The sequence below is a fragment of the Rhinolophus hipposideros genome (genome assembly GCF_964194185.1).
Source record: "Rhinolophus hipposideros genome assembly, chromosome: 20".
NCBI classification, from domain to species: Eukaryota; Metazoa; Chordata; class Mammalia; order Chiroptera; family Rhinolophidae; genus Rhinolophus; species Rhinolophus hipposideros.
Genome location: NC_138066.1, coordinates 52,569,504 through 52,594,926, shown reverse-complemented (window position 1 = coordinate 52,594,926; position 25,423 = coordinate 52,569,504). Strand labels below are relative to the sequence as shown.

General features: G+C 61.4%; 3 protein-coding genes across 12 annotated transcripts in view; 2 read left to right on the top strand and 1 right to left on the bottom strand.

Moving 5' to 3' along the window:
• SLC38A10 (solute carrier family 38 member 10) overlaps positions 1 to 9,917 on the top strand; it is a 38,385-nt gene extending 28,468 nt beyond the window's left edge. For 2 of the 3 annotated variants that reach the window (XM_081030020.1, XM_081030021.1), the window contains exons 12-16: positions 3,430 to 3,597; positions 3,936 to 4,385; positions 4,992 to 5,090; positions 8,121 to 8,282; positions 8,494 to 9,917. In XM_081030020.1, coding sequence (XP_080886146.1) covers positions 3,430 to 3,597; positions 3,936 to 4,385; positions 4,992 to 5,090; positions 8,121 to 8,282; positions 8,494 to 9,497 — 1,883 coding nt within the window. In that variant the 3' untranslated portion in view covers positions 9,498 to 9,917. Of the gene's footprint in view, positions 1 to 3,429; positions 3,598 to 3,935; positions 4,386 to 4,991; positions 5,091 to 6,339; positions 6,364 to 8,120; positions 8,283 to 8,493 lie in introns of all 3 variants that reach the window. The other variant, XM_081030019.1, reaches the window with a different exon arrangement.
• Positions 9,918 to 12,430: 2,513 nt separating this feature from the next.
• Positions 12,431 to 14,642, bottom strand: NDUFAF8 (NADH:ubiquinone oxidoreductase complex assembly factor 8). The gene is made up of 3 exons (XM_081030018.1): positions 14,473 to 14,642; positions 14,229 to 14,339; positions 12,431 to 12,683 (listed from the first exon to the last, which is right to left on the bottom strand). Exons 1-3 carry the CDS (start codon positions 14,554 to 14,556, stop codon positions 12,654 to 12,656), a joined length of 225 nt encoding a protein of 74 aa, XP_080886144.1. The 5' UTR covers positions 14,557 to 14,642; the 3' UTR covers positions 12,431 to 12,653.
• Positions 14,643 to 14,761: 119 nt separating this feature from the next.
• On the top strand, positions 14,762 to 24,708 carry TEPSIN (TEPSIN adaptor related protein complex 4 accessory protein). 8 transcript variants are annotated; one of them, XM_081030012.1, is made up of 13 exons: positions 14,762 to 14,946; positions 16,573 to 16,645; positions 16,924 to 17,015; positions 17,167 to 17,260; positions 19,007 to 19,074; positions 19,224 to 19,302; positions 19,404 to 19,475; positions 20,251 to 20,454; positions 21,245 to 21,416; positions 21,520 to 21,633; positions 21,797 to 21,875; positions 22,060 to 22,194; positions 23,146 to 24,708. In XM_081030012.1, exons 1-13 carry the CDS (start codon positions 14,899 to 14,901, stop codon positions 23,692 to 23,694), a joined length of 1,779 nt encoding a protein of 592 aa, XP_080886138.1. In that variant the 5' UTR covers positions 14,762 to 14,898; the 3' UTR covers positions 23,695 to 24,708. The 8 variants fall into 8 exon arrangements, with proteins under 8 accessions (XP_080886138.1, XP_080886141.1, XP_080886135.1 ...); XM_081030013.1 differs by having other exon boundaries at positions 14,878 to 14,946; positions 16,914 to 17,015; XM_081030014.1 differs by lacking the exon at positions 14,762 to 14,946 and adding an exon at positions 15,671 to 15,767 and having other exon boundaries at positions 16,914 to 17,015.
• The last annotated feature ends 715 nt before the right edge of the window (positions 24,709 to 25,423 follow it).

Here is a 25,423-nt window from a genome sequence, read left to right as displayed (position 1 = left end):
TGAATGACTTATCCCCTTCCTGCAGTGGGGGCGACAGGGCCATGCTTCTGCTCAGTGGGAAAGAAGAGGAAGGGCCAGGACGGGACCTCTGGGTGTCCAGCTGGACAGCAGACCAGGCCTGTGGTGCTGTGGATGGGAGGCAGGCCTGTAGGTGGCGGCGTGTCCATGCGTGTGGACACAGGTGGCAGAGGGTGACCGACCACAGGCTGAGTGGGGCCTTACCACCCCTCCCTCGGCTCCCCCGTGATCTGTCCCAAGCAGTCGCCCCTGTGTGCTGGCACTGGCTCCCCGTGCTCAACTCCTGTGACATGCCAGCATGCCTGCGAGGGAGACACGGCTCGCACGGCCTCCTCTCTGCTCAGGTCTGGGTGCACTTGCTGACAGGGGCTTTAATGGTCGTCGTCTGCGTGACAGGCCCTTGTGATTCTGTCGTTTTTCTGCCCTTGTGTTGGGACGTGCACGGCAGCGAGCTCATTTCAGGGGCCCCGTCCAAGATAACCACGCTGGCCTCGAGGGACCCAGCTGGATTCGGAAGCACCTCTCAGGCAGGGAGGAGCACTGGGACCTGGGCCCACCGGGCCTCTCGCCGAATGGCACACTTGCCCCACCTGCTGCTCGTGGGCAGATGCGGTGCTTGTGGGACCGTGAGGGAGCGGATGGATGCCTGAGTGGCCACCTGTGGGACAGTGGGGTCTGAGGAGTCGTTGGGAGTCCCGCACATTCAAAAGATGAGCAAATAGAGTCAAGGTCCCTTTGCGACTAAGTCAAGAAGAGTGGGGTTTAAAAATAAGCCCTAATGAGCCGCCCCTTCTCAGGCCGTGGAGGTAGGCACTCTGGAGGAAGGCAGGACCAGGTGTCAGGGGTGTCACCCCACGGCAGGGCCTGGCTTTGTAAGGCAACGCTAGGTGGCCGTTCTTGCTTTCTGAGAGTGTGACCATTGGGCCGCGCGTCCCATGAACTTGGGCCTCTCCTCCTGTCAACAGGACTCTGTCTCATCTGTGGGACTCAGGTGTAATTTTAAGTGACTGTTTGGCGCTTGGCTGTCTGAGATGACTGCTTCCGTCTTACTGATCACAAAAGACAGAGAGACTGGTTGATGCCGCTGACAGCAGAGCACGCCTCTAGACCTGGGATGGGGTCCCCCTGCACCGTGTGCTGCAGTGGAGACCAGCCTCAAATGTGAGGTCCTTGTTGCTGTGGACAGGCTGCTCGCAGGCTGCGCCCCACAGACAGAGCCCAGGGCCTCAGGTGTCGGCGGCTCTGGCCCTCCGGCCCTGTGCCAGGATTCTCATAGTATTACTGTTGCCACCCTGGGCCCCGGGAGGAGGCTGTTGGCCTGTCTGTCTCAAGGGAGCTCCCGGCCTGAAGCACCAGCAGGAGGGTGAGTGTGTCCCTTGTCACCACAGGGCCTTCTGGGTGTGCTTGGAGGCCTCTGACAAGTTGGACCTCCCTGGGCAGATTCGATCCACTACCGAGTGGTGGAAAGAGGCGCAAACACGGAATTTCCTGGGTCTGCTGCCCGTCACCAGTGATGGCTGGCGAGTCTTGCTTTGGTAATGAAGTGATGACCCTGAGGTCCAGTGAGCAGGCCAGCGACCTTGAGGTCCAGTGAGCAGGCTGGCATTGACCTTTGGAAGCCCTGGGGTTTTGAGCCTGCGTGGGGCGCCCTCTGCTGGCCGCTCCTGAGCCCCACCCGCTGCTTTCCTCCCAGGAGAAAGGGGGACAGCAAAGCCCCTGGCTCCCCAGCTGCTCCATCCACACTGTCATTGCCCTGTTTACTGGCCAGTAGCGCTGCCAACCACACAGGGCGATTTCCTGTGTTTGCGAAACCCATGGTCTCATCCCTTCAGAAACCAAGCCGGGGGAGCTTGGGCTGTTTTCAGTTACTCATTTGAAATTTTATGTTAGTTTTACTGCGGTCAAGAGGTGCTGCTGGTCAACTCCTGATGGAGAGTTTGGTTCCGTTTTAGAAAACGCTGTGGCCATTGCCCGTGGACATCTGCGGAGTGGGGAGCCCAGGCCTGAGAAGGCTGCAGTCGGGTGGGGCCCTAGCCCTCTGATTCTCACTGTGAAGCCCCTTGCAGATGACTGAGTCTCGACTTCCGGGGCGGCTCCGTGTCCACCGTGGTCACTCTCTGGCCTGGTGGGCCACACGGAGCTCACCTCAGCTGGTCCTTCACGCCCATGATGGACTAATTTTGTTCCCTGCTGAGAAATGACTGCTCAGAGGCAACTTGGTCCCCTGAAAGAACAGAGACTTTCTTTCTTTGTTTTGTCACTTCTGTCCTTCCTTTTCTGGCCTCTTTCTTCGTAATCTGCTAGACAAATACCACTGATTTACACTGGTTCTTGTTGGAGCACAGCGGCCTGTGTGAGGGGATAATTGTGTGGCAGAGATCAGGACATTTTTACCTGCTGGGGTGATGGCCACATGCTTATTTGAACCAGCCATTTGGATAAACTCTGAATCCAGAGCTGGCTTCCTGCTAACTAGTTCCCTGGCAGGCAGCATGGTCCTGTCTCTCCACCAGTGTGTTTAGGGCACTAAGCCCCAGGCCGCATGTGTGACGGGGCTGCCCTGGCCTGGCATGTCAGGATGGCTGAGCCGCTTCCTCTCCTTTGGGTGGCAGGACCTCCCCACACAGCCCGAGGCCATGTCCAGCCAGCAGCACTGCCGCCCACTAAAGACTTCAGTCCCCCCTTTCTGGGAAACTCGGGTCCCAAGATGGGAACAGAAGTTGCTTCTTGCCTCTGGGATGAAATGACTGTTTTAAAGTGTTTTCTCCCCCAGCTAGTTTTTGTTTTTACCATGTTCGCCTGACATGTAGAAAATGTCTTTTTCGAGAGAGTTTCCTAAAAGGCTCCATTTTGGCCCAGTTCTGTGGGCCATCTTTGTGCGCCCCTCCCAAAGCCCCCAGTGAGCGTGCCGAACAGCTGTGCAGACGGTGCGCTTGGGTCATCTTCCTTTTGATGCTGATTTTCACCATCAGCAGTAAGAAGTCAGTGGGATTGCCAGCCGCCTCCTAACGGCATTTTCCTTAAGCCCCTCTTCTTTCTGGCCCCGAGCCTGCAGGGAGGGGTTGAGCGTGGCAGGGTGGTGGTGTCCCCAGGCCAGCAGCCCCCAGCCTGCACCAAACAGTGGGGTCGTGCTGCCATCTGGTGGTAATGGCCATTGTTACATGGAATGGTGCTCTGCACCCAATTAGGTGTAAATTTCATTTTGACATTTTTGTTATGAATACACATGAAAAGTGACAGTTTTCTATGCTGCTTAGCTGCTAATGATTGAGCAGGAAAGAAATAACTGCTTACGCTCTGCCATTCGACTAGGAAATGTGATTACAATCGAGGGAAAACCGCCCGGTTCCGTGCTAATTGGTGGTGTAGCCATGTGTAAACGCTGCTCAATTAGCTGTGCTGTGCTTCCAGGCCAGAATCCAATTGTGGGCGTGGCCGAGGACAGCCGGGATAAGCCGAAGCGGCCACAGGAGAAGGACGAAATGGAGCAGGCCCAGATAAAGGGCCCTGTGGACATGCCCCAGAGGGAAGGCGCCAAGGAGAAGCAGGAGGAGGTGCAGCTGGACCGCCCGGGTCAAGGTGATGATGCCGGCAGGAGGGCCGAGGGTGGGAGAGGTGCTGGCGTCTGTTGGGCTGGGCTCCCAGGGCGCAGGTCTTTCCTCCGCAGCCCTGCCCAAGGTCTGGTCCTTTCTGCGTCCTTCGTCCTTCGATTCAGATAGACGTTGTGCCCTGGCCAAAGCAGCTGGCTTGCAGCTGCCTCTCATAATTTTCTAGAGTAGTATCAGTCCTCAGCTAGACGGTAGTCAGATCCGTGAGAGGGAGCAGCGCTGGGCTGTGTCACGCCGTCGGGCACTGGAACTCAGTTCACAGCCATCCTCCCCCTGCTGTTCTCTAACGCGTCCTCCGTCTCTTGCCAGGTGTGGCAGTACCCATGGGCGAGGCCCACCGCCACGAACCCCCCGTCCCTCACGACAAGGTGGTGGTGGACGAAGGTCAAGACCAAGAAGGACCGGAGGAGAATGAACGTTCGTCCAAACACCTGGATGAAAAGGCTGCAGGGGGCAAGGGTCAGATCGTGCCACCTCTGCCAGATTCAGAGAGAGAGAGACCTGGCCAGGCCCAGGCTCTGGAGGCGGCGGGTGGTCTCCCTGAAGATCCTCAGAAGCTTCCAGAAGGAAACGGTCAGCCGGCCATGGAGCCCCTGAAGCAGGATCTGGAGCCTGACGCCAGGGGTCTGCGTCCAGGGCCACAGGCGGTGCTCCCTGAGGGGCAGGAAATCCTGGGGGCAGGTGCAGGGGAGAGAGCAGCCGGTGTCCCGCTGCCAGGCCACGTGGGGGCTGTGGGCAAGCCAGTGGAGAAGGATCCTGGTAGGTGTCAACAAGGTCCCCATCCCTGGAGAGGACCCTCCGCTGTGGGGCGTGGGAGAGGCTGGGCACAGGCAGGAATGATTGGCCTTATTCTGTCCGGTGTTTCCTCATCTCCAAGATTAGCATGTGAACGTAGCAGCCCCTTCGGCAGCTGTTGGGGAAAACGGAGTCTGGTGGCTTGACAGCTACTCTAATATCTGTCACACAGTTGTTTGCCAGACCACGAAATGTCAGGTGCTGCGCTGCTCCTGCGTCTGGGCGCACATGCTGGGGGGGGGGCGGGGGCGGGGGCGGACGGCGTGCCCAGCGCCTGACAGGTACTGCGTTGCCAAGTGCCAGCTAAGAGCCGGTCAGGACGGCTCTCGTATGCTAATTGGCGAGGGTGGTTAGCACTGGCTCACTGCCACCGTCTATGAGATTGTTAAATATTTTTTATTACTTCCCTGGTAATCATCAGGTTGAATATAAACTGTGCTGACAGGGGAGGAGGGGCGAAGTGGAGGGTAATTTTAGGAAACATCTGCCACCTCCTTTTGTCTCTCTGCCTTCTTCTGTGCCCCCCTTCCTTCGAGTTTTTTGTGAACCTGGTCTTCACTGTGTGTGCAGGTGGGAAGCCAGGCGCCGGGGCCGCGCAGCAGGCAGAGCCCAGAGGGCAGAGGAACGTGGAGGGACGGGGCGGAGACCATGCCGGCAGCAAGCTGGAGGGTAAGGGCTTTGCCATCCCGTTGCACCCCCCTCAACTGCCCCCCCTAACCTCCTTGCCCCTGGGGCCCTGGGACATCTGCCCCCTCCTTCATACCTGGAGGGATGGCAGGGAGGGCCACAGTCTCTGGTGTCCTGTTTCCTACTGAGGGAAAGACCTTCAAAGGCCAGCTGCCTGCCACTCCCTTCTGGGCTTTTCTCTGGCTCCTCCCTAGGAGCCCTTTCATCTCCCGTTTAAGAACCGGTCGCTCTGTCACGTGACTACTCTGTCATGTGACTTTCCAGTACCATTTGTCTTTCACTTCCTAGCACTTCACTTCTAATCCTGTGTTGTCTCTCACTTCACTTCTAACCTGGGGTATTACAGCCAGCAGGTGTGGGGACGTTAGTGCACTAAGACTGTGGCTGATTTGAGGGTGTCTCTTCCCATGACCCAGCTTGAGGGCCAGTGGCTGCATCCCACCCCCGGCAGTGGCTCCAGTCCCTTGTCTGCCCGTGCCCTTAGCTGGTGGGAGATGGGATGGGGGACATTTGTGTCCCCTGCAATGAAGACCCATCATCTGTCCAGAAACAAGCTCCTCTTGCCTTTTTTCTCCAGGGAGTGAGACTTGTTGAAAATCTGCCTCCAGACTTTCTGCTCATTTTGGGGTGACTCCAGTGGTTGGCCTTTGACAACCCCCTCCCCATGTCTCCACCAGTCAGGCTTTGCCTCTGCGGTGGAGGTGGTGGCAGCCGCCTGGCCAGCCTACAGTTGGCCGTCTGACTTCTTTGGTGACCCACAGGCTTGTGTGCCACGTCCCCACCCAGGCTGAGCCCCAGTAGCGTCACCACATTTGGTGGCAGTATCCAAGGCATGGCCCCAGGTCCCTGGACTGTACCCTGTGCGCCCTTTGTATGTGAATTGAGGTAGAGCCGCCTAGGGTGGGGCCATGAGACAGGCTTCAGTGCCCCCGAGCTGCCTCCGAGGGGGTCTGTGGGGACAGCCCGTCGGAGCACCTGGCACAGGGATGCCGTCAGTCCATGCCTTCCAACCCCCAGGGGCCTGGAGGGCAGGTCCAGCAGGGGCACGGAGTCTCCGAGCTCAGGAACTACTTTAGGAGTGTCACACATGTTAACTTTGTTTCTGGTTTTAGTCTCTCTGTTTATGGGTTCCAAACCTGTTTGATTCTTTGACTTTTTTCTTCCTGAAAAGAGAATTTTCATGGTTTCCTATTCTGCCTTTCTTCCGTACGCCTCTCAATGGGATGAACAGCTGAAATCAAAAAGATAGTAGCAGGTAGGAATGGAGAGGCGTGTGTCACAATAAAAGGCGTGTCTGTGGAGTGTTCAGAGATGCGCGGGCATGCGTCCCATGACGGCCTTGCATGGGGCGTGTGTGGCAGAGCCCAAGGCCGGCGCACACGGTCCACCCCCCACCCCTGGGTTGGGCGACAGCCCTCAGTTGAGGTCCCCCAATGCCCCGACTCGCTCCCTTCTTTTACCGATGCCCTGGTCCTTTTTAGGCCTGTGGTGGCTGCGCTGTCACGAGAGAACAGTTTGTAAGTGCTGGTCACTTGCGGCCTACCTGAGATGGGGTGGGGACCGTGTCACTTCCGCGTGCATGGCCTGAGGGTAATCCTTTCTGCACGAATGGCAGCATCTGGTGGTTCTCACCCCATCTGTGAGGCTGCTCCCTGTGGGCCTGCTGGGCGACATGAGACGTCTGGCTGTGGGCACAGCTCGTCGCCTCCGCCTCTGTTTCATATCTGTTCTGTGTGTCGCTTCCAGCTGGACATGGTCACGTCCCTCCCCGTCCCTGCATTGGTGCAGGGCTAGTCCTCCGAGGAGCCAGTGAGGTGGGGGGACTTGCTCCTCAGGAACCCGCCTGGGACCGAGCGGTGTTGGCAGCATGTGGGCTATCCTTGTGCCGTCAACCATTACGTGGTCATACGCCAGGGCACCCAGGGTGACGGGATGGTCCCTGGCCAAGGTGGCTGGTCTGAAAGCCTGTGGGACAGCACTGTGCTTCCCTTGTCTGAAGGAGGGTAGGCGGAATCCGAACCCATCGACGAACATGCTTTGCTCAGGCAGGCGTCCTGATGGCCTCAGGGTGTCTGGGGGGGTGCCTGGTGGGGAGCAGGGCCTGCTGCAGCTGGGCTGGCCGCGGGGCCCACTCCTTCCCGTGGTCCTGTCCTCCTGCCCGCCATGCCGCCCCTCCTGCCATGGCTGCCTTATCAGCACGTTCCTCACAGCCCGCCCATCTGCACATCTGTACCACTGCGGTCCCTGGGGGCAGAGGGACCCCACACTATTCTGGCAGGTCATAGGTCCTGCGTCCTTGTGCCTAGCAGGCGGGGCCCTCACTGGGCTGTCGCTGTCAGTCACCACTTGCAAACGTTCCTCCTTCCTTCCCATGTGAACTCGCACATCTGACATCCCTGACCAGTCACAGCATCTTTCAAAGCTTCCTGTTTACATTTAGACACTTGTGTTGTAAATGCTACATGAACCGGGGCTGCTCGGGGAGCCCCTGGCCCCGTGCTAAAGCATTTGTGGGCCGACGCTGCCCCTGGTGCCGGGGCCACGGTCTGTGTGGGGATCTGTGATCGAGCCGACTTCCCCCCGCACCTGCTGCACGGGCCTTCTGCTTGCCTCGCTGCCAAGCTCCTTGCGTGTGGAGCCTGCAGCCGCGTCCTGGGGAGCAGTGTGGGGACCCGCTGAGTGTGGGCGGCCTCAGCCCCGTGGAGGTCTCAGCTCGTCTCTGCTGGAAAGACGGTTGTTTGTTTTCAGAACTCTCGCCTTGCAGGAGGCGTTCTGTAGGTGCCCATATTCTCCTTCAGAATCCTTCTAGCTTGTCACCCAGCCTAGGTCATACCGGTGCCACTCCGGCAGCGACCCGTGAGCCAGTTAGGGCCCCTGGGGCTGCGCCGGGGTGTCTAAGGCCACAAGGCTGCGTGAGAGCGAGGCAGCTAGAACGGTCGCCGCCACGGCTGTAGAGGCCTGTGCTGGGCCCGGGGGCTCCGGCCCAGGCTCTGACCGCGTGTCCCCACGCAGAGGCCGGCCGGGCGGAGATGCTGGAGCATGCCGTGCTGCTGCAGGTGATCCAGGAGCAGCAGGAGCAGCACAAGCGCCTCCTGGACCAGCAGGAGAAGCTGCTGGCCGTGATCAAGGAGCAGCACGAGGAAATGCACCAGCAGCGGGCGGCCGGCGAGGATGGCAAGTGGGGGCGCGCGGGGGCCGGGAGGGCACTGTGCAGTGTGCACGCCAGCGTCTCCTGCCGTCCCGCCGCTCGCCCCGTAGCCTCGAGTCCTGCTCGGCAAGTTTACATGGCGACGCGTACTTAATCACTGGCAAGTTGGTTCCTCTCAGTCCGGGCATCAGTGGCTTCAGCTCGTTCCTAAGGCTAACACGATGGCTTCCCTTGCAGTGGACATGCAGCCTGAGCCAGCGGCAGCCGTGCCCAGGAGCAAGGAGCAGGACACCCACGGTGGGACAGTGACACGTCTGCCCCTGCAGCCTTTGGAACCTGAGCTCAGAGCTCCTGGGAAGCCACCTGCTCTGCCTCAGGGGCATGACCAGCGATCCCTAGACGAGCCCGAGGACGCTGCAGGCAGAGCTCCGGCTGCTCCTCCAGGTGGTATGGACATGCAGCCCCGGGCAGCCCAGGCCGAGCCAAGGGAGGGTCGGCAGGGTGCTGAGCCCAAGGTGGCCGGCGTACAGGAATGGGTCGCTGAGCCGGATGTCGCTGGGGCACCTGAAAGTCCAGAGAAACATGATGCTGGGGACTCCCCCATGCAGAGTCGGGGCGATTTTGGAGGAGGCTCCCACGAGAAGCAGAAATCCAGAAAGGAGGCAGCAGGCGACCTGGGTGCGGGGCCAGACAAGCCCCAGCAAGTGAGCCCAGACCGGGGACTTGCAGGCCTGTCCAGCAGGTCGGGAGGAGCAGCCCCTCAGGCCCAGGCCGTGTTACATCAGCCTGAACACCCAGCTGTCTCTGCCGGGGCTCGGGAAGGTCACGCAGGGGAGAGAAAGGAGGCCCTGGGCGGGGGCCACCTGGGTGGGGACCATGTGCCTGCTCCTGGGGAGGACGCTGCCGTCCGAGAGCCTGAGCAGAGGCCAGACCCTGAGCTCAGGCCTCAACAGGCCATCCCTGAGGCTCAGAAGCCGGACAATGCCAAACCCAACCGAGACCTGAAAGTCCAGGCTGGCTCTGACCTCCGGAGGAGACGGCGGGATGTGGCTCCTCGTGCAGACGGGGGCCCGGCCCCCAACGACGGGGTCATTATCAGCTTCCACCCCCTGCCTGGCGTGCAGGTCAACGACCTCCGCAGCGCCCTGGACACCCAGCTCCGCCAGGCTGCGGGAGGCACTCTGCAGGTGGTCCATGGCGGCCAGATCAGACAGTTGTCCGGGGCCCTGCGGGAGTCCTGAGCATCTGCACGTGGCCGCCACGCTTCTGGCCTCGTGCAGCCGTGCCCAGGCTGCCAGCCTCGAGCACAGAGGGCGCTGGATTCTGGGTGTCACACTCTGAGGGGGAGTCGGAAAGCCGTCACTGCAGCATCTGCCATCACTGTTGCACCTCTGAGCTCAGGCAGGTGACTCTGAGCTCCTGCGGCCGCCTGCTGAGACGCCATGGAGACGTGGCGTCGGCAGGGACTTGAGGTGGAGACCCGCACCTCCGTGTTCTGACAGGTGGGTCCCGTGTGGCTGGTGCCCCCACGACTCATCGCAGCACACGGGCCGCCGAGAGCAGTCCCGGCCTGGGATTCCCAGTTCCTCCAGATTTTACTGACACAGCTCGTGCTCTGAATGTCAAAGAAAACTTAAGTAAACACCTTGCCGTTGCCCTACTGTTTCCTGTCTAAGGGCCCTGGGGTGGGACGGCGAATCCATTCCTGGGTGCCAGACTGCCCGAGTGCCCCTGCCCTTGTCACACACACTGCTCCACGCTGTGGTTCCCCAAATTGCCATGTGGTTTTTTAGAAATAAGTCAGTGAGGTGGGTTACCTGAAGGAAGACAGTATGGACTCCATACAACAAACAGGAAGCCGACTGGGGCTGTGAAAGTGGACCGGTAACCACGCCTCGTGGTGACACGGAACCTGGATTCGGTGCAGCCCTGGAGAGACCCTGTCCGCATGCAGAGCTGCCTCTGCCCAGAGTTTATTGCCCTTACTGCCAGGCCTGCGGCCTGAATGTGCTGTGACTGGGACGTGGGAGGGGCATCGTACAAACGGCAGCGACGTGGGCACAGCTGGCCCTGGGTCGGCCGTCCACACCTGCTGGGAGGGTTTTTGTGGTGTTTCGTCACCTGTTGTTTCCAAGTAGTAGAAAAGCCGACAGTGGCCCCTGGTCAGGGCGTCGGTCAGCGGGGGGCCGGGCAGGGGTGGCAGGCTGCCCTGTGCAAGCCCAGGACCTCCAGCACTGTCCTGCGTGTGTGCCTGGCACCCCTTCTGCCTCGGCCTCGGGTCGTGCTGTGCCCCGCACCTTTTGAAATTGTTTTTACTTTTTATTGTAACGTCTGTGCACTGGGCAGCCTGAGGACTGGAAGTGGTAACTAAATGGAGTGGAAGTTTCTGGAGACCGAGCTGATCCCTCCTGAACCTGCTGGAAGGTAGAGCACCTCTGCATGTGTCCCCAGGGCGACCCCATGTGTGCAGAGTGGGAGTGGACTGTGTCCAGCCCTTTTTACTGGACATCTACCTGAGACTTTACTTTGACCCAGGTTCCATGTCCTCTTCTGAGGTCACCCACACCCCTGCTGTTGCTGCCCAGATAACTGTCCTTAGAGCAGGATGACCGTGCTATCGCCTGCCCCCATTGCCAGGTCCCCACACCTGATGCTCAGGGTCCCCCCAATTAGCGCTCTTGTTCTCTTCCTGGCTTTCAGTCTGCTCCCCTCCACAGCCACAGCCCCTCAGCAAAGGAATGAGTTCTTCCCTATTGGGGGTCACGGCTGCCAGGACCTCGGAACTGGGAGGGGCTGGACAGTGCTTTGCTTTCTGACCACAGACAGCTCCTCCCTTTGAGTCCCACCCATTGCTGGTAGGTGCGGCCAGCGGTCCAGGCCAAGCTGCAAGCTGGCTACCAGTGGGTGACCCTCCCTGTCAGCTACTACAGCCTCGGCGACTGGCACGGGACCATCTGCGAGGGCTCCAGCCCAGGGCGTGGAGGACGGAAGCCCATGGAGCTGAGCCCTCGGTGAACTTGAGAGGCCCCTCCTGAGGGCCAAGACGGCGGTACAGACCGCACGGGAACTGCTGTTGCTGCATCCCGACCCGTGGCAGCCCCTCTCATAAAGTAGTCAAAGATGAAGCGAGTTTGGGGCGGCCAGAGCAGAGCGGGGCAGAGGCTTAGGGGCATCCAGAGGCCGAGAGCTGAGGTTGGTGTTTGGGGGTGCAGCCTGGATGGTCAGTGGAACAAGCCCACATTGGCCCTGGGCGTGAGATGTGGGGTGATGGCTTCATCTGCCACCCTAGATAGGAATTTGAAAGGGTGGCGGGGGTGGGGGAACACCTGGTTCCCGGGACAGTGCTGGGAGGGACCTGGAGCAGGTGTGCCCAGCTGCGATGCAGGAACTGCCCACGGTAGGAGTGGAGAGAGGGGTAGTGGGGCGACCACCCTACAGACGGGCTGCACCCACCGGGCCTGAGCTGCAAGGTCTGGATAGATGGCGCACACGAGTTGTGAAGTCAGCAGGCCGTTCCTGGCCACCCGCCCTCTGCTGGCCCTCAGGCTCAGTCTCCTGTCGCCCCAGCAGGGGTAGGAGTCCTGAATTCCAGTGGCTGCTGTGAAGAGGAAACAGAAGTGCAGATTCCAGTGCTGGGCTCACTGGGCTCTGGGACCTGGGGCGGGTGGGGTCCAAAGATAGTGTCCTCTCAGTCCCTGGGAGGGACCGTTGGAGCAGTCCCCGCACCCAGCAGGAATCGAATCATCCGGGTGGGCGCACTGGGGTTCCTGCCTTGTCTTGCTGGGCATGTCATTCTCAGGACAGGGAGTGTGGGGATAGAGGTTCGGGGGGGCCTGGCTCTGACCACACTCAGGGAGGGGGCCTGCAGCCTCGCGGGACTCAAAGCCACTGGGTTCCTGAAGTACCTCCGGCTCATGCCGTCTTCACTGCCTTCTACAGAAAAGCACCCCCGTTTCCTCCAATTCCAGAATAGCCATCTTTATCGGGTTTCCTACAGTGGGGGTCTCTTCCTCATGCTGTCACTCTTCTTTCACCTTTGGTATGTCCTCAAAATTGGCGGTTACATCTAGAGGATTCATGAGACTCAGATGATGTGTTTTTGGTGAGCATTTAAAAACAGAATCCTGAGGCAGCGTCTCCCACAGCCCACCCCGCACACAGCAGAGACCATGTGTGACCTGCGTGGTCTTTATTGGTGGTTCACTGCCATCTCATTCTAACCCAAAGCTGTGTACACAGTGGCGGGGCCACTGCGCCCTCTGCCCACGGGCTGTCAAGTCCTTTAGCCCTAAGAGCTTTCAGTGTTTGAAGACGTTTCCCTCTCGGGGCCATTAGGACCAGGTGTCCGTCCCCTGGGGCAGCACGTGGCCTGACTGCAGCACCCGTCCTTGTCCTTCCTAACAGCCTCCCGTCAGGGTCTTCTTGGCCTGGAAGATAAAGTACTTTGTCTGAATGGGCTCTTCACAAGTTAGATACGGCTCCAAAGTAACAACCACCACGCCAGATGCCATCTTCCAGCCAACACCTTCTCCAAAGCCTGGTCGTGGGCTTGCTGGTCGCAGCACGGGGGGCCCCCTGACCTCAAAGCCAGGTGCCGTGTGGCGACCCCTTCTTCTGAGGAAACACTGAGGTCAGAGATGGTGACATGCTTGCCCAGGGACAGGGATCACGGGGCGGGGCTGGAGTCGAGCCCCTGCTTTCCCCGCAGGCAGCCCTCTGGCATGTGAGACTGCCTGGGGCTCCTCCCTCAGGGATGTCTTTATGGGATGGAGGCAAAGGAGCGTGAGGCAAGTCGCGTGGCTAGGCACCTGTAACAGGTCACTCCTGACTGACCACACAGCTGGTGCAGAAAGACCGTGTGTAGCTATGAGTGTTCGACCTTTGTCCCACATGTGAATCCTTCTACCTGGTAACCATAGAGCGAGGTCTGCCTTGTTCCCTGGGGAAGGCTACAAAGCAGGGAAGCTACCAGGAGGTAGGAGCAAGTTCAAGGGACAGGTGCAACCTCGGGTAAACAGCCACACGGATGAGGCTGGTGACACGGTGACTGGAGGGGGCAGGACGAGGCGATAACCACTGAGAGGACGGTGCATGAGTTGCTGAGCCCTCCGGGGAATGAGTATGTGAACTGTCTCCCTGAGCTGGGAAGCAGACATCCATGTGCTCTCAGCCATTCTGCTTAGGATCCCGGAGCAGCAGCAAACAGCCGGGACTGTCCGGCCAACCTCTGCCATCACGGCCCCCGTCTGACCCGAGTCAGGGGCACCTGGGTGGGGACACCTGGGCACGTGAAAGCCTCAGGGCAGGCAGCCCCTCCTTGGGACGCCCCTTGAGGTTCCCCGGACAGCTTCTCCCACCTCGGGTCACGCCTGTGTCTCCTCCAAGCCTATTTCTCCGTGTCCTTTATGAAAACGTGTAAACAACACATTCTTTCCTTGCCTACGGTGCTCCAGGGTTTCCACGAGGCTTTCACTGGCACAGCATTTGATCAGACAGGGATCAGGAAACGCGCTGGCTGAGAGTCAGAAGGGACCTGCTGCGGGATGGCGCGGCAGAACAGCGCCCAGCGCCGGGAGGACCAGGCTGCTTGCAGCACCGTCCACGCCGCGCCAGTGAAACCCGGCTGGCGCGCGGGTCGGAGGCTTCTCAGCCCGTCCTGACCCTGGTCGTGAGCACAAAGCCAGGGCACAATGGCCCATGGGCGCTCCCCGCCCTCTGTGAAACGGGGCTGGTGCGCGGGGACGGCGGGTACCAGGCAGCCGGTCGGCAAGCACTGCGGGACCGCGGCGTGGGGAGCACCCACGGCGCTAACGGGGCCCCGCTGGGAGTCCCGGCTTCAGGCGGGTTTGGGGACCCCCAGGCGACAGCACCGCAGGGAGTTGTTACAGAGCCGCGCCACGAAGCAGGGCAGGAAGGCCGGCGGGCCCCCCCCCGAGGCGGGGCTGCGAAGCGGGGCGGGGGCGCCCACCTACCGCGGCGGCGAAGCAGGTCCGCAGGGCCTCGAACTCCTGCGCGCAAACATCCTTCCTCAGGTGGCCGCCCGGGGCCGTGGCCGCCTGCACGCACCTGCCGTAGGCCGCTGCCTGGGGGCAGGAAGGGGGCGGGCGAGGGTCGCGGGGGCGCTCGCGCCTGCCCCCAGTCAGCGCCCCGCTGTCCGCCCCGTCTCGCGCGGTCCTTCCTGACCCGCAGGCATTACCCCACCCCACGGCTCCTTACCTCGGGCCCACAGGCCGCCAGGCGCTCGGGGAAGGCGCGGAGGCGGCTTCGCACTCGCCCCCACACCACTCGGTTCCCGGACATGAGCGGCTCTTCCTGGCATCCGTGGGCGCCGCCATCTTGGGTCCGTCCTCTTCCGGCGCTCAACAGCTTGATAGGTCCACACTTCCGCCCGTAACTTTCCCTACGCTTTCTAATTGGCCAGGCTTCTGTCAGGAACCGCGCGTGCGGTCCCTCAGAGCCTTACTTGTATGCTTGTCTGTTTTTGATCTCGGACTTCGGATTGGTTCAGGCTCAAATTGTTTACCGTAGTAGACCTCAGGGCCCGCCCACGCGAGCGATTGGTGAGCTGGGCCAGAGCCACGCGGTGATTGGAGGAGCCCGGGGCCGGACGGAAGTGGGCGGGGCCGGAAGGTGACCGCGATCATGGCGGCTACGCCGCAGCTGCGGGACCGCCTAAGCTTCCTGCACCGGGTGAGTGCGGGCGGCCCGGCCCTGCTCCGTGCCGCTTCCCCGGCTTGACCTGGGCTAGAGCTGTCTTCTCCCTGGCGCGCCGGGGTCACCGACTTGCGGCTCCTCCCGGTTCGGCGTCCGCTCCATTCTCCTCTGACCCCCTCTCTCCATTCCCACCCGCCCGGCCCCGTCCCCATCCCCCCGTCCCAAGGCTGGGGCTCCCCTCCGTGTACGTGGCGTGGGCAGCTCAGGCCAAGCCTGCGTCAGGTCCCCTGCGGGCAGAACCCGAACAGGGCGAGCGGCGGGTCGCGTTGCCGCTCTTTCCCAGCTCGAAGCGGCCGCGCAGAAGGCAGCGCGGGGACCCGCGTTCAGGGCCGAGCTCGGCCGGGCCGGCGGGAGGCGCGAGGCCGCAGTGCCTGTGCCCGGGGCGGGGCCCTGAGCTCCGTTCCCGGAGGAGGAGGGGAGAGAGGCGCCCCCGGGGACAGTGAGAGGCCTGGGCAGTGAGCGTCAGGCCAGCGGGGCCTGCCCGCCGCCGGCCGCGCGCGTCCGCATCCTGTCGCCCCGCGGGGACTGGGACACACACCTGCCCCCACGGCGGTGCAGGTCCTGCAGGAAGACGCTCCTGGGCTGTGGGGCGTCCGCGTCCACGGCTGCCGGCCCTGTCCAGTACCTGCTCCAAGAAAGGGAGGTCGGGGCCTGGCGCAGGGGGTGGCGCGTGCAGCTCTCCCCGGCGGGCGGTGACCGGGCCGGGGCGTCCTCGTGCTGCGAGCCGCCGGTCGGTTCTCCTAGCACAGGGGTCTCCACGCCCAGAGTTGTGGAGCTGCAGACCTCTCCAGCGCCAGGTGGGTGTCGGTGGACAGAAGCTGTCAGTGGTGTGTGCCCGCAGCCTCCGTGACAGTCAGGCGCGTGTTGTTGCGACACGAGGCAGCTGCTGTTCAAACTGTAATCGGTGGCAGCACCTACCAGTCTGCCTTCTGAGTGTCCCTGCGTCTCGGGTCCTATCTCGCGCGAGGCTCACGCTCCCCGGGTGGTTGTCATCCTTGGAGACAGTGGGTCTTTGTGCTAAGGAGTCAGCGCGTCCTGTGAATATGTTTGTGCTAACAAATAAACGTAAGACACAGCATAGTCACTTCTCCTTGTGGGTTATTTCTGTGGGGTCTGTTCCCGGAAGTGGAACTGTGGTGGGGGGTCAGGCCTCGTGGTTATGTCACGTTTGCCAATCTGAGCTCTAGAAAGATGGACCCTTCCCAGTCCCCTGCATGGGAAAGGGGCTCACCCCGAGCTTTTTTGTTTTTGCTACATGAGGAGTAGATGTATTCAAGGTGCCTTTAAATTGTCTTGCACGTCTGTAAGCATGGAGGCCTGGGGGCCATGTCACACATCCTGACCCAAGCAGAGTGGCGTTACCACGATGGTCCAGAAGGGAGGCTCCAGCAGGCTCCTTGTGGCTGTGGGACCATTGCTGTCCTCACGGGGGTCCCTTACCAGGTGGTGTGCCAACAGTGACATACGTGGAAACCCATGCCCCCAGGAACCCCAAGAGCTGGGACTCCCAACAGCCCTTCAGGAATGGCGGCCCCTTTGGTGGCTGTGGGGCCACCCTGTGTACAGCGGTCATTCATGGGCGGGGCTCTTGCTGCCTTTCAGCTCCCGGTTCTCCTAAAGGGAACGTCGGATGATGACGTCCCGTGCCCGGGCTACCTGTTTGAGGAGATCGCCAGTATCCTTCCTGTGTCCACGCATGGGGGTCCAGAGCAGCACGCAGGGTCCCTGGGGTTCTTCCATCCAGAGGGGGTTCCATGACCCCTTACCCATAGTAAAGGTGTGGGCGGGGTCTGAAAGCCACATTACTGATGACAGGGCCCAGGACACTGTAGAAGCCTGACGCTCCTGAAACCGGGTCCTGGGATGGGTGCCTGCAGGGAGGGCACACTGAGAGGTTCAGCGGCGGCGAGGCCTGGGCTCAGCTTGCTCCTTCCCTAACCGAGCGCCTCCCAGAAATCTCCCACGAGTCCCTGGGCAACAGCCAGTGCCTGCTGGAGTACCTTCTGAACCGGCTGCACAGCGGCTCTGGCCGCGTCAAGCTCAAGGTGAGGCGCTCAGTGGGCCCTGCAGACTGGTCCTCGGGGCCAGGGCAGTGCCTGGGCTCCGGCCCGGGGCCAGGAGGGGCGAGGGGGTGGCCGGGCTGTGCCCCTGAGGCGCCCTCTGGGCCCAGCCTGCCCCACGTGCCTGTGCCCGCAGGTGCTGAAGATCATGGTCCATCTGTGTGCTCACGGCTCCCCGTCCTTCCTGCTCATCCTCAAGCGCAATCCCGCCTTCATCCAGGAAGCTGCAGGTGTGGGGGCCGCACAGCCCCAAGGGAGGGCCGCAGGGAGAAGGACTGCCCGACAGGCCTCAGCCAGACTCCCTTAGGCGGCCACCTCCCCCCTGTCCCGCCAGCGTCTGCCTCCCTGCCCCCCTGTGGGCCCCCTCCTCGCCCCCAGCCGGCCCAACCCCTCCCTCCACCATCCCCACTCCTGCAGGGCCTTCCCCTGTCTGCTGCTGTGCTCGCTACACTGGCGCATAATTACGTTTCCTTCTGTGCCCTGCCAGACCAGGCCCATCTGTCCCAGTGCCTGGCACACAGTGGTGCTCAGCGAACCGCCACACCACCCTCCCCTGCCATGGGCTCTCTCTCCCCGGGCTGCCCCTAAGGGCCCGAGGCGGAGGGCGAGCCAGTAAGCCTTCTGCTCGGAAGAGAAGGGCCGTGGGCGGCTGGTCAGGAGAGGTGGGCTCTGGCCTGCCATGTTCCAGGCTCTAGGTGGGTCTGCGTGGGGCCCCATCCCTCACGCCCCAGGCCAGGACCATCATGCTCTCTCGCTAACAAGGACTTGTGGGCACATGGCTGGAGATCTACCAGTTGGTGGGGCGGGAATCCGGCCTGGGTCCGTCTAGGGGGCGCTCCACCCTCGGACCCCATCATGCACCCTGAACAAATCTTTTGAAGGGCCAGAACCACCCTCACCCGAGCTGTCCCCGAGAGGGCAGCACCAGGGAGGGGGCCAGGCCGCTGTTGACCACCACTCGCTTATCGGAGACCTGCAGCTGACCGTGGTTCTTTGTTGGCACCAAAATCTGTCCAGTTATCATCTGTTGTGCCCATGAGCTCTGAGCATGGCTCCAGGGGCTGTCAGAGTGGTTGGGGACGAGGCTAAAAGAGGATGGCCGTGCTCACACAGGAGGGGCCGAGCGTCTGGGCCCCAGCAGTGGGTCCCCTGCAGCTCGAGTCTAGGGCCCTGTGGGGAAGGTGGGAGCCGTGGCTGGGACAGCAGGGACCTGCTCGCCTTCCACTGGCTGATTCAGCCTCGGACAGGCAGCCCTGGCTGGGCACGGGCCTTCGTCTGCACACTGTGGGGCTGGCAGCAAAGGCTGGGAAGTGAAGTGTGTTTGTGGTGAGGAAGCAAGGAGCCTGCAAGGATGAGGCGGATGAGACCCCTGCAGTGATGGGGGCCTCCAGCGTGTGCAGAGGCCCCGAGGCAACCTGATTGGCCACAGCTGAAGCTTTCTGACGGGGAGCCTGGCAAGCCTGAGGTTGGGGCAGGGCCACAGGAGCCTTTCAGGCCGTGATGAGAAATTTGGGGTTTTATCCTCAAGTCCCTGGGAGCCCCTAAAGGATTTTGAATTGGGCAAGACCCCATTCGTGTCGCCTCTGGCTGGAGAGTGGGTGGAGGGGAGGCAGTTAGGTGGCCGATGCAGAAACGCCGGTGAGAGGCAGTGGGGTGAGAAGGCGCCGTGGTGACGTTTTGGAAGTTGGATCCTGGCCTTGGCGCTGCAGGTGTGGGCAGAGAGGGCCAGGGGGCCGCGCTGGCCCAGCCTCCACAGCCCTGGGGACAATGGTGCGTGTCTGAGAAGCCACATGGGGTGGTGGGTCCTGGAGGAGGTGTTCTGGGAAGTGGGGCTCCCCCAGGCTTGGGGGCCTGGAAGTGATGTCACACAGGGTTCAAGGTCAGACCTAATGTCTCAGAAAGCTCACCGTGACGGGACGCAGGGCGGGCTGACCTGGGCGGGCCGTAACGTTGCCCCTCCTGCCTCTGCCCTGCAGTTTTCACTGGGCCCCCAGACCCTCTCCATGGGAGCAGCTTGTATCAGAAGGTGCGGGCGGCCGCCCAGGTGAGCCAAGGACCCAGGTCACCCCAGCTGCACTCCTGCTGTTGGACCAGAGCCCCATGAGTGGCTGGCGCTTGGGGGAAGTGGCAGGGTGAGGGGGGGCACGCTGGGCAGACCTGCAGCCCCGCTGAGTGCCCTCGCCTCCTGTCTAGGACTTGGGGAGCACCTTGTTTTCGGACACCTTGTCCCCTCCGCCTCCCTCCCAGTCTCCCAGGGTCCTGCCTCCAGCAGGTATGTGACCCACCATGTGCAGCCCTGTCACGGGGTTTCCATCCTGGGGGCTCGGGGTCTTCCCCCGCCCCCATGCCAGGATGACGTGGGCCCTCCCACAGGCATGGGCGCCCAGTCCAGACCCCAGGGCACCCTCCAGGGCTTTGGCTACAGCAAGGATCCAGGCCACACAGGTGGGTGAATGTGGGCGCTCGGGGGTGGGGCTTGGGCCAGATGCTTTCTCGCCCAGGGGCGTGGAGGGCGGGGCTAGAGCCTGGCCCCCCAGCGTTGACTCCTGCCACCTTCGTGCTCAACTCTGCGGGAGGGCAGGGCACGTGCAGCAGGGTCTGCCTAACCCACAGGTGAGGGCTCAATCTGAGCTCGGGCCCCTAGCCCCTGGCTCCTTGGAGGGGGTAAGGGCAGAGGGTGGGGGCTGCCTATGACAGGTGACTTAGAGCCAAATGGCATTTGTGACACGGACACCACTAGTGCGTCTGCTGGGAGGCTTGCGTGGGCTTGGGCTCCTGTGCTAACATCCAGCTCAGCTCCTGCCCCTCCTGCCCGCCCCCTGCACTTCAGAAGCACCGCGTCCTAAAGCGGGTCTGCCTCTAAGGCCTGGCCTGTTCTTGCTTGGGGCTCACGGCCAGGTCACCCGGTAGGGTTCAGGAGAGCCCCTCCCCTGGCATTGGTCGGGAGCTGTCCTTGAGTGGCCATGGAGCTTGGGTTCCTTGGACCAGCCTGGAGGCCCATGGCTTTGAGGTGGGTGTAGCTCGGCCGCCAGTTCCATCAGGCCTGCAAATACACTGGAGCGGAATTCCTGGGAAGGTTCTGGAAGGGCCCATATCCCACCACGCGGTCTCTGTCCAGACTCCTGAGCCCTGAGCAGGTCACAGCCATGGGCGCCTCGTCCTGGGAGAACACGGGACAAGACCGAGGGGCTGACGCCATGTCCCTGCCCCTCTGGTGCAGGCTCTGCGGGTGAAGCCCTTCTCTCCACCATCCAGAAGGCCGCAGAAGTGGTGGCCAATGCGGTGCGTCCTGGGCCGGCGAGCCCTGGCTCCCAGGGGCCCCTGCCACAGGGTGACACCTACCAGGCTGCCGTGACGCCTTCAGCCGGCAGGGGCCACTCCACTCCTGGGAACCCGCTCCCTGCAGCCATCCCGGGAGCCAGAGGTATCGGGCGAGACTCCTCCCCTTCTCCTTGTCACCTGCTGGGACCAGGGGTGGAGCAGCTGACCAGGCCTCTGAGCAGCAGGAGCACAGGTCCAGCTCAGGGCTGAGGAAGGTGGCAGTATCTGTTGGGGGTTCATGTGATCAGTTATCGATTGGCCCTGAGGGCAGCCACCAGTGCCATGTGTGTTCCTGTGGCCTCTGTGGTGGCTTCAGGCAGACTGTAGATACCACCTCTTTGACCAGTGTTCGCACACTGCCCAGCACCTCTGCCAGCTGCCCTGAGGAGTGGCAGCTCCCCGAGGGTCCCAGCTCCTCAGACGCAGGGCCTGGCACCCCAGCCCAACCCCCGTCTATTCACCCAGCACATCCAGCTGGCTCCATGCCTGTCCGGGCCGCCCTCCATGGTGTGTGTTCTGGGGGGGAAGCTGGCAGTTGGTGACACCGGGCGACACCTGGGAGGACAGAAGGGGGGGGACGGTGTCACTGAGTGACCAAGGGTCTGAACCCTGAGAGTTGCTGTGCTGGTGTTATGCCCCTGCCCAGGCCGGCTGCCCCGCATGGCCTCTGGTGCCTGGGGAGGCTGCGTGTCCCTGACCTGGGTCCTGGGCCAGGCATGCCCATGCCGCCATCTGTACTCTGAACTGTGTGAGGGTGCATTTCGCTCTGCCCTGGTCTCATCCTGCCGTTTCTGGAGCTGAGCCCAGGTGACCTCCCTCCCTTCCTGTCCAGGGGTCCCAGGGAGATGGGCGTGAGGCCACTCTGAGGCCCGGGGTCTCACCATTTCTTCCAGCCGTGAGACACCAGCCCGGGCAGGCCGGCGGGGGCTGGGATGAGCAGGACAGCAGTCCCGGCTCTCACAGTTCTTCCCAGAATGGCCGGAGCAAGGCCTCGGACTCGGGCAGTCGGTCAGGCAGCGGCAGCCCCTCGGGGGCCAGCCGGGCGCCCAGCGACCTGGCCGAGAGGTGAGCGAGTCCCTCAGTGCCCCACCCGCCCTTCCGGCTCCCCCCGCAGCGGGAGGCCTGGTCTGGAAGGGCCTCGTCCACCCCCCACCCTGTGCCCCCACAGGGTCGATGCCATGACCCTGAGCGACTGCCAGCAGGAGCTGAGCCTGGTCTGGACGGTGACACAGGGACCACGTGCCTTCCTGAACCAAGAGGAGGCACAGCACTTCGTCAAAGAGTGAGCCCCCCACCAACTCCCAGCGCCCCCTCCTTGCCCGCTGAGGTAAAGGCCTCGGCTGCCCCCTGCCCGGCTGTCCCTGCCCGGCTGCCCTTTGCCCAGCTGCCCCCTGTCCAGCTGCCCCCTGCCCGGCTGCCCCCTGCCCAGCTGCCCCTCCCTGCAGGTGCGGACTGCTCAACTGTGAGGTGGTGCTGGAGCTGCTGATCCGGCACCTGGGGGAGGCCAGTGAGTGCGTGCAGATGGTGAGGCTGGGGAGTGAGTGCGGGGCGCGGGCGGGCGGGCACCCCGGGCCTGCCCTGGGGCACGGGTGGGAGGGGAAGTGAGCACAGGGATCCCCGGGCTCCCAGGCCACAAGACTGGGAGCGAGCCTGTCAGATGGGCCTCCCTCCTGGGGTGGACCCTGTTGACCTCCCATTCACCCTGCAGAGAGCCCTGGGTGCCATTGCCATCCTGGGGTGCACCGACCTGCTCTCCCAGGAGCACATCCTGCTCCTCGCCCGGCCTCAGCTGCAGGAGCTCAGTGTGGGCAGCCCTGGACCTGTGACCAACAAGGCCACCAAGGTAGGCAGCCGCTGGGGCCCAAAGCAGTGGGTGCGGGGACACCCTTTCCCACAGATGACTCTCTTGTCCCTGTCCTTTGCTGCCAGGACAGGTCGTGCCCTTAGAACAGCAGTCAGGGCCTCCCCTGTCATCTGCTCAGGGAACGCTAGGCCTCTTCCTGGCCCTGGAACACCCCCCGAGCCTGCCCACCTTACTGCCCAGCAGCTCTGCTCTGAGGGCAGTTTCCTCTCCTACCTGGCTCAGCTGATGCGCAGCCTCCTGCAGGAAGCCCCCCCTGACTGCTTGGATGGAGTTACCCCGGCTTCTCCACCCATGTCACAGCACGTGGACCTGCTTGGCTCACAGATCCCCGCTCCTGGAGCGTAGACAGGCCCATTCATTTGTGCCCACTTCCCACTAATGCTGGAATTGTGCCGAGGCTGCCTGGAATCTCTCACTGGGGGCCTCTGGGAGCACCCCCAGACTGCTGGCCTCTGCCCACAACCAAGCCTCTGCACCTCCATCACCTGCTGGCACCCCTTGGCATCTTCCCGTTTCCTCTGTGACCGCTGAAAATTCATATCCTTAGTTGCCAGTGTCAAAGTGTCATTGAGGCTGCAATACACGCACACATCCGACGGGTGTCATCGTGGTGTTTCCACAAAGCGGTTTAAGGCACATTCGTGCCCTCTGTGGGGCTGCTTCTCCCTGTGCGGGCTCAGCACACCCCAGGTTTGATGGCAGGGAAAACACTGTCAGGACAGCAGGTCGGGGAGTAGGACGCAGGCACATGTTACGGCCCCCGAGAAGCTAGCAGGGACCCTCCAGTGGGGGGATGACAGTGACAAGACCACCTGGGAGCCAGCCGATGGCCTGCTCCACCCCTGAGCGGGCCCTGCTCTAGGCAGCTCCTCGGGGGCCCTGAGGAGGAGCACGGGACCCTCACGGATTCCCCTTTCTCCCACTGTCCAGATCCTAAGGCACTTCGAAGCCTCCTGCCGCCAGCGGCCCCCCGCCCAGCAGCCTCTGTCTGAATCCGGTCCCACAGCTGCCCGTGGGGGCCTGGCTGACCTGCTGACCGACGCCGTGCCTTTTGCTGGGGGCCAGGCATTCCTGCAGCCTCTGAGTTCAGCCCTGTTCTCGCCCAGGGGCCCTACACCTCCTCCTTCCCTGGATGGGTCCCCCCTCCCCGCCCCCGGGGATGCCAAGGAGCCTGAGATCAGACTGGCAGGTTCCAGAGAGCAGGGGGCTGGATATGAGCAGGGCCCATTGGGCACAGACACCCCAAACGGAGGGCTAGAGGTCGGCCCAGGCCTCCGCAGCTACCCATGGAGTCCAGTGGCCAGTGGCAGCCACAGCTCCTTGTTTGCTGGCATGGAGCTGGTGGCCTGTCCCCACCTGGTGGGGGCCAGGACTGCTTCAGAGGAGCCTCCCCAGAACCCCTGGATGTTGTCACAGAGGGTGGCAGCCAAAGACCCTCCTAGCTCAGAGCCATCGGCTTTCGCATTCTTAAACTCATGACCGCATGGTCCTGGGGTCTCCCTATCCTGACTCCCAGGACCCCATGACTGCTGTCCCCTTTTCCACAGCCCCCCAGGTGTCTGCAGTCGGCCTCTTCCCAACTGCCCCAGGCCTTGGTGCAGGGAGCCACCCAACCAGGTGAACTCAGTCTGGACTCAGTCCAGAGATGAGAATAGGAGTCCAGAACATGTACTGGCCAGAACAGGACGGCCCTTCCTGTGGGTGTGGTGGTCGGGGGAGCAGTGCCCCAGGCAGCCTGTAGGACTCGCAGGAAGGCAGGAGCTGTTCAGATTGGCAGCCGGTGGGCCCTGGGCTGCCGGGCCTCCTGCCTCCTGCCATCTGGTCTGACCAGCGTACTGTCTGTCTGGTCCCATCTGCAAACACCGCCAGACCCTTCAGTGGGCAGAAGGTGTGGCATGGCCTGCCTGGAGGGCACGGGCAGGACGGGGGGCCCGACAGCTGAGCCCAGAGACCAGCCAACCCCTGGACCTGCCCCGAGTTCACAGGCCCAGCACAGAATGGCACCCAGCCCCTCTGTGTGGGATGCATCAGGAGGTCGGGAGAGCCCATGTGCAGACTGAGCCCAGGCCGTGGCCCTCAGCCAACAACCCAGCGAGGACTCCAGGACTACCTCTGTTCTTCCCCCTTCCCGCCAGAGGTTGCCTATTTGGCCTTGAATCCCTATGGCAGTGGGAGGCAGGGGGCAGGACCTCCAAAATGCTGACCTCAGGGTCCCCTGGGGAACTCCTGCCTGCCTGCCTTGCCCTCAGAAACAAGGTTTTTTTTGTGTGGGTTTAGAACCACTGCTTGGATCTTGGGTTTTGAGTTCAGACCCCTCCCTCTGCATGGGGTGGGGGATGTCGCATAAGCGGCCACAACCTGGGTCATCGGGGCCGGGCTCCCTCTGCCATGACAGCTTCCTGCAGACTGCATGGGATGGCATCACAGGGAAGCTTGGGTCCCTCTCAGAAGAACTGGGACATTTCCTCAATAAACACTGTTTTCTCAGCTGCACCATGTGCTTTGTGTATGAGAGAGAAACACATTAATGAGGAGTACACTCTAAAAGGAGGAACAGGTCTTTCGTCAGATGTTTTGAAGAACTCCCCAGTGGAACTATCTGGTCCTGTAATTTTCTTAACTAGGCTTTAAACTATGAAATTCAGTTTCTTAAATAGATATGGGTTTATTTGGGTTATATATTTCTTTGTGAGTTTCAGTAATTTGTGTCTTTTAAGGAATTGGTCTATTTCATAAAAGTTGTCAAAAATACAACCATAGAATTTTCTGTAGCATACCTTAATTCTTTCAATTTCTGTAGGGTCTGTAATAATTTCATCTTTCATTTCTGATACTGATGATTTTTTCCTTCTCTTTTTCTTCGTTAGTCTGATTAGAAGTTTATTAATATAGATCTTTTCAAAGAACTAGCTTCTGGTTTTATTTCTCTACAGCTTTTATGTTCATTGATTTCTGCTCTTTATTATTTCCTTCTGTGTTGGGTTTATATTTCTTTTTCTAGTCTCTTTAAGATAGAACCTTAGATTATTGAGACCGTTATTCTTTTTTACTATAAGCATTTTAATGCTATAAAATTGCTCCTTTGGCTGCATCCTGCGAATTTTGATTTATTCAGTTCAAAATATTTTCCAATTTCCCTTGAGGCTTCCTTTTTGTCCAGTGAGTTATTTAAGGGTATGTTTTTTTAATTTATTACAATTTAAATTCT

Coding starts and splice junctions, on each gene's coding strand:
- NDUFAF8 (XM_081030018.1), bottom strand. CDS start 14,556: ATGTCCGGGAACCGAGTGGTGTGGGGGCGAGTGCGAAGCCGCCTCCGC. Junction 14,340..14,472: donor TGGCGGCCTGTGGGCCCGAG/GTAAGGAGCCGT, acceptor TCCTGCCCCCAG/GCAGCGGCCTACGGCAGGTG. Junction 12,684..14,228: donor GGACCTGCTTCGCCGCCGCG/GTAGGTGGGCGC, acceptor TTTATCTTCCAG/GCCAAGAAGACCCTGACGGG.
- TEPSIN (XM_081030009.1), top strand. CDS start 14,899: ATGGCGGCTACGCCGCAGCTGCGGGACCGCCTAAGCTTCCTGCACCGG. Junction 16,646..16,913: donor CCTGTTTGAGGAGATCGCCA/GTATCCTTCCTG, acceptor TCCCTAACCGAG/CGCCTCCCAGAAATCTCCCA. Junction 19,476..20,250: donor CAAGGATCCAGGCCACACAG/GTGGGTGAATGT, acceptor CCTCTGGTGCAG/GCTCTGCGGGTGAAGCCCTT.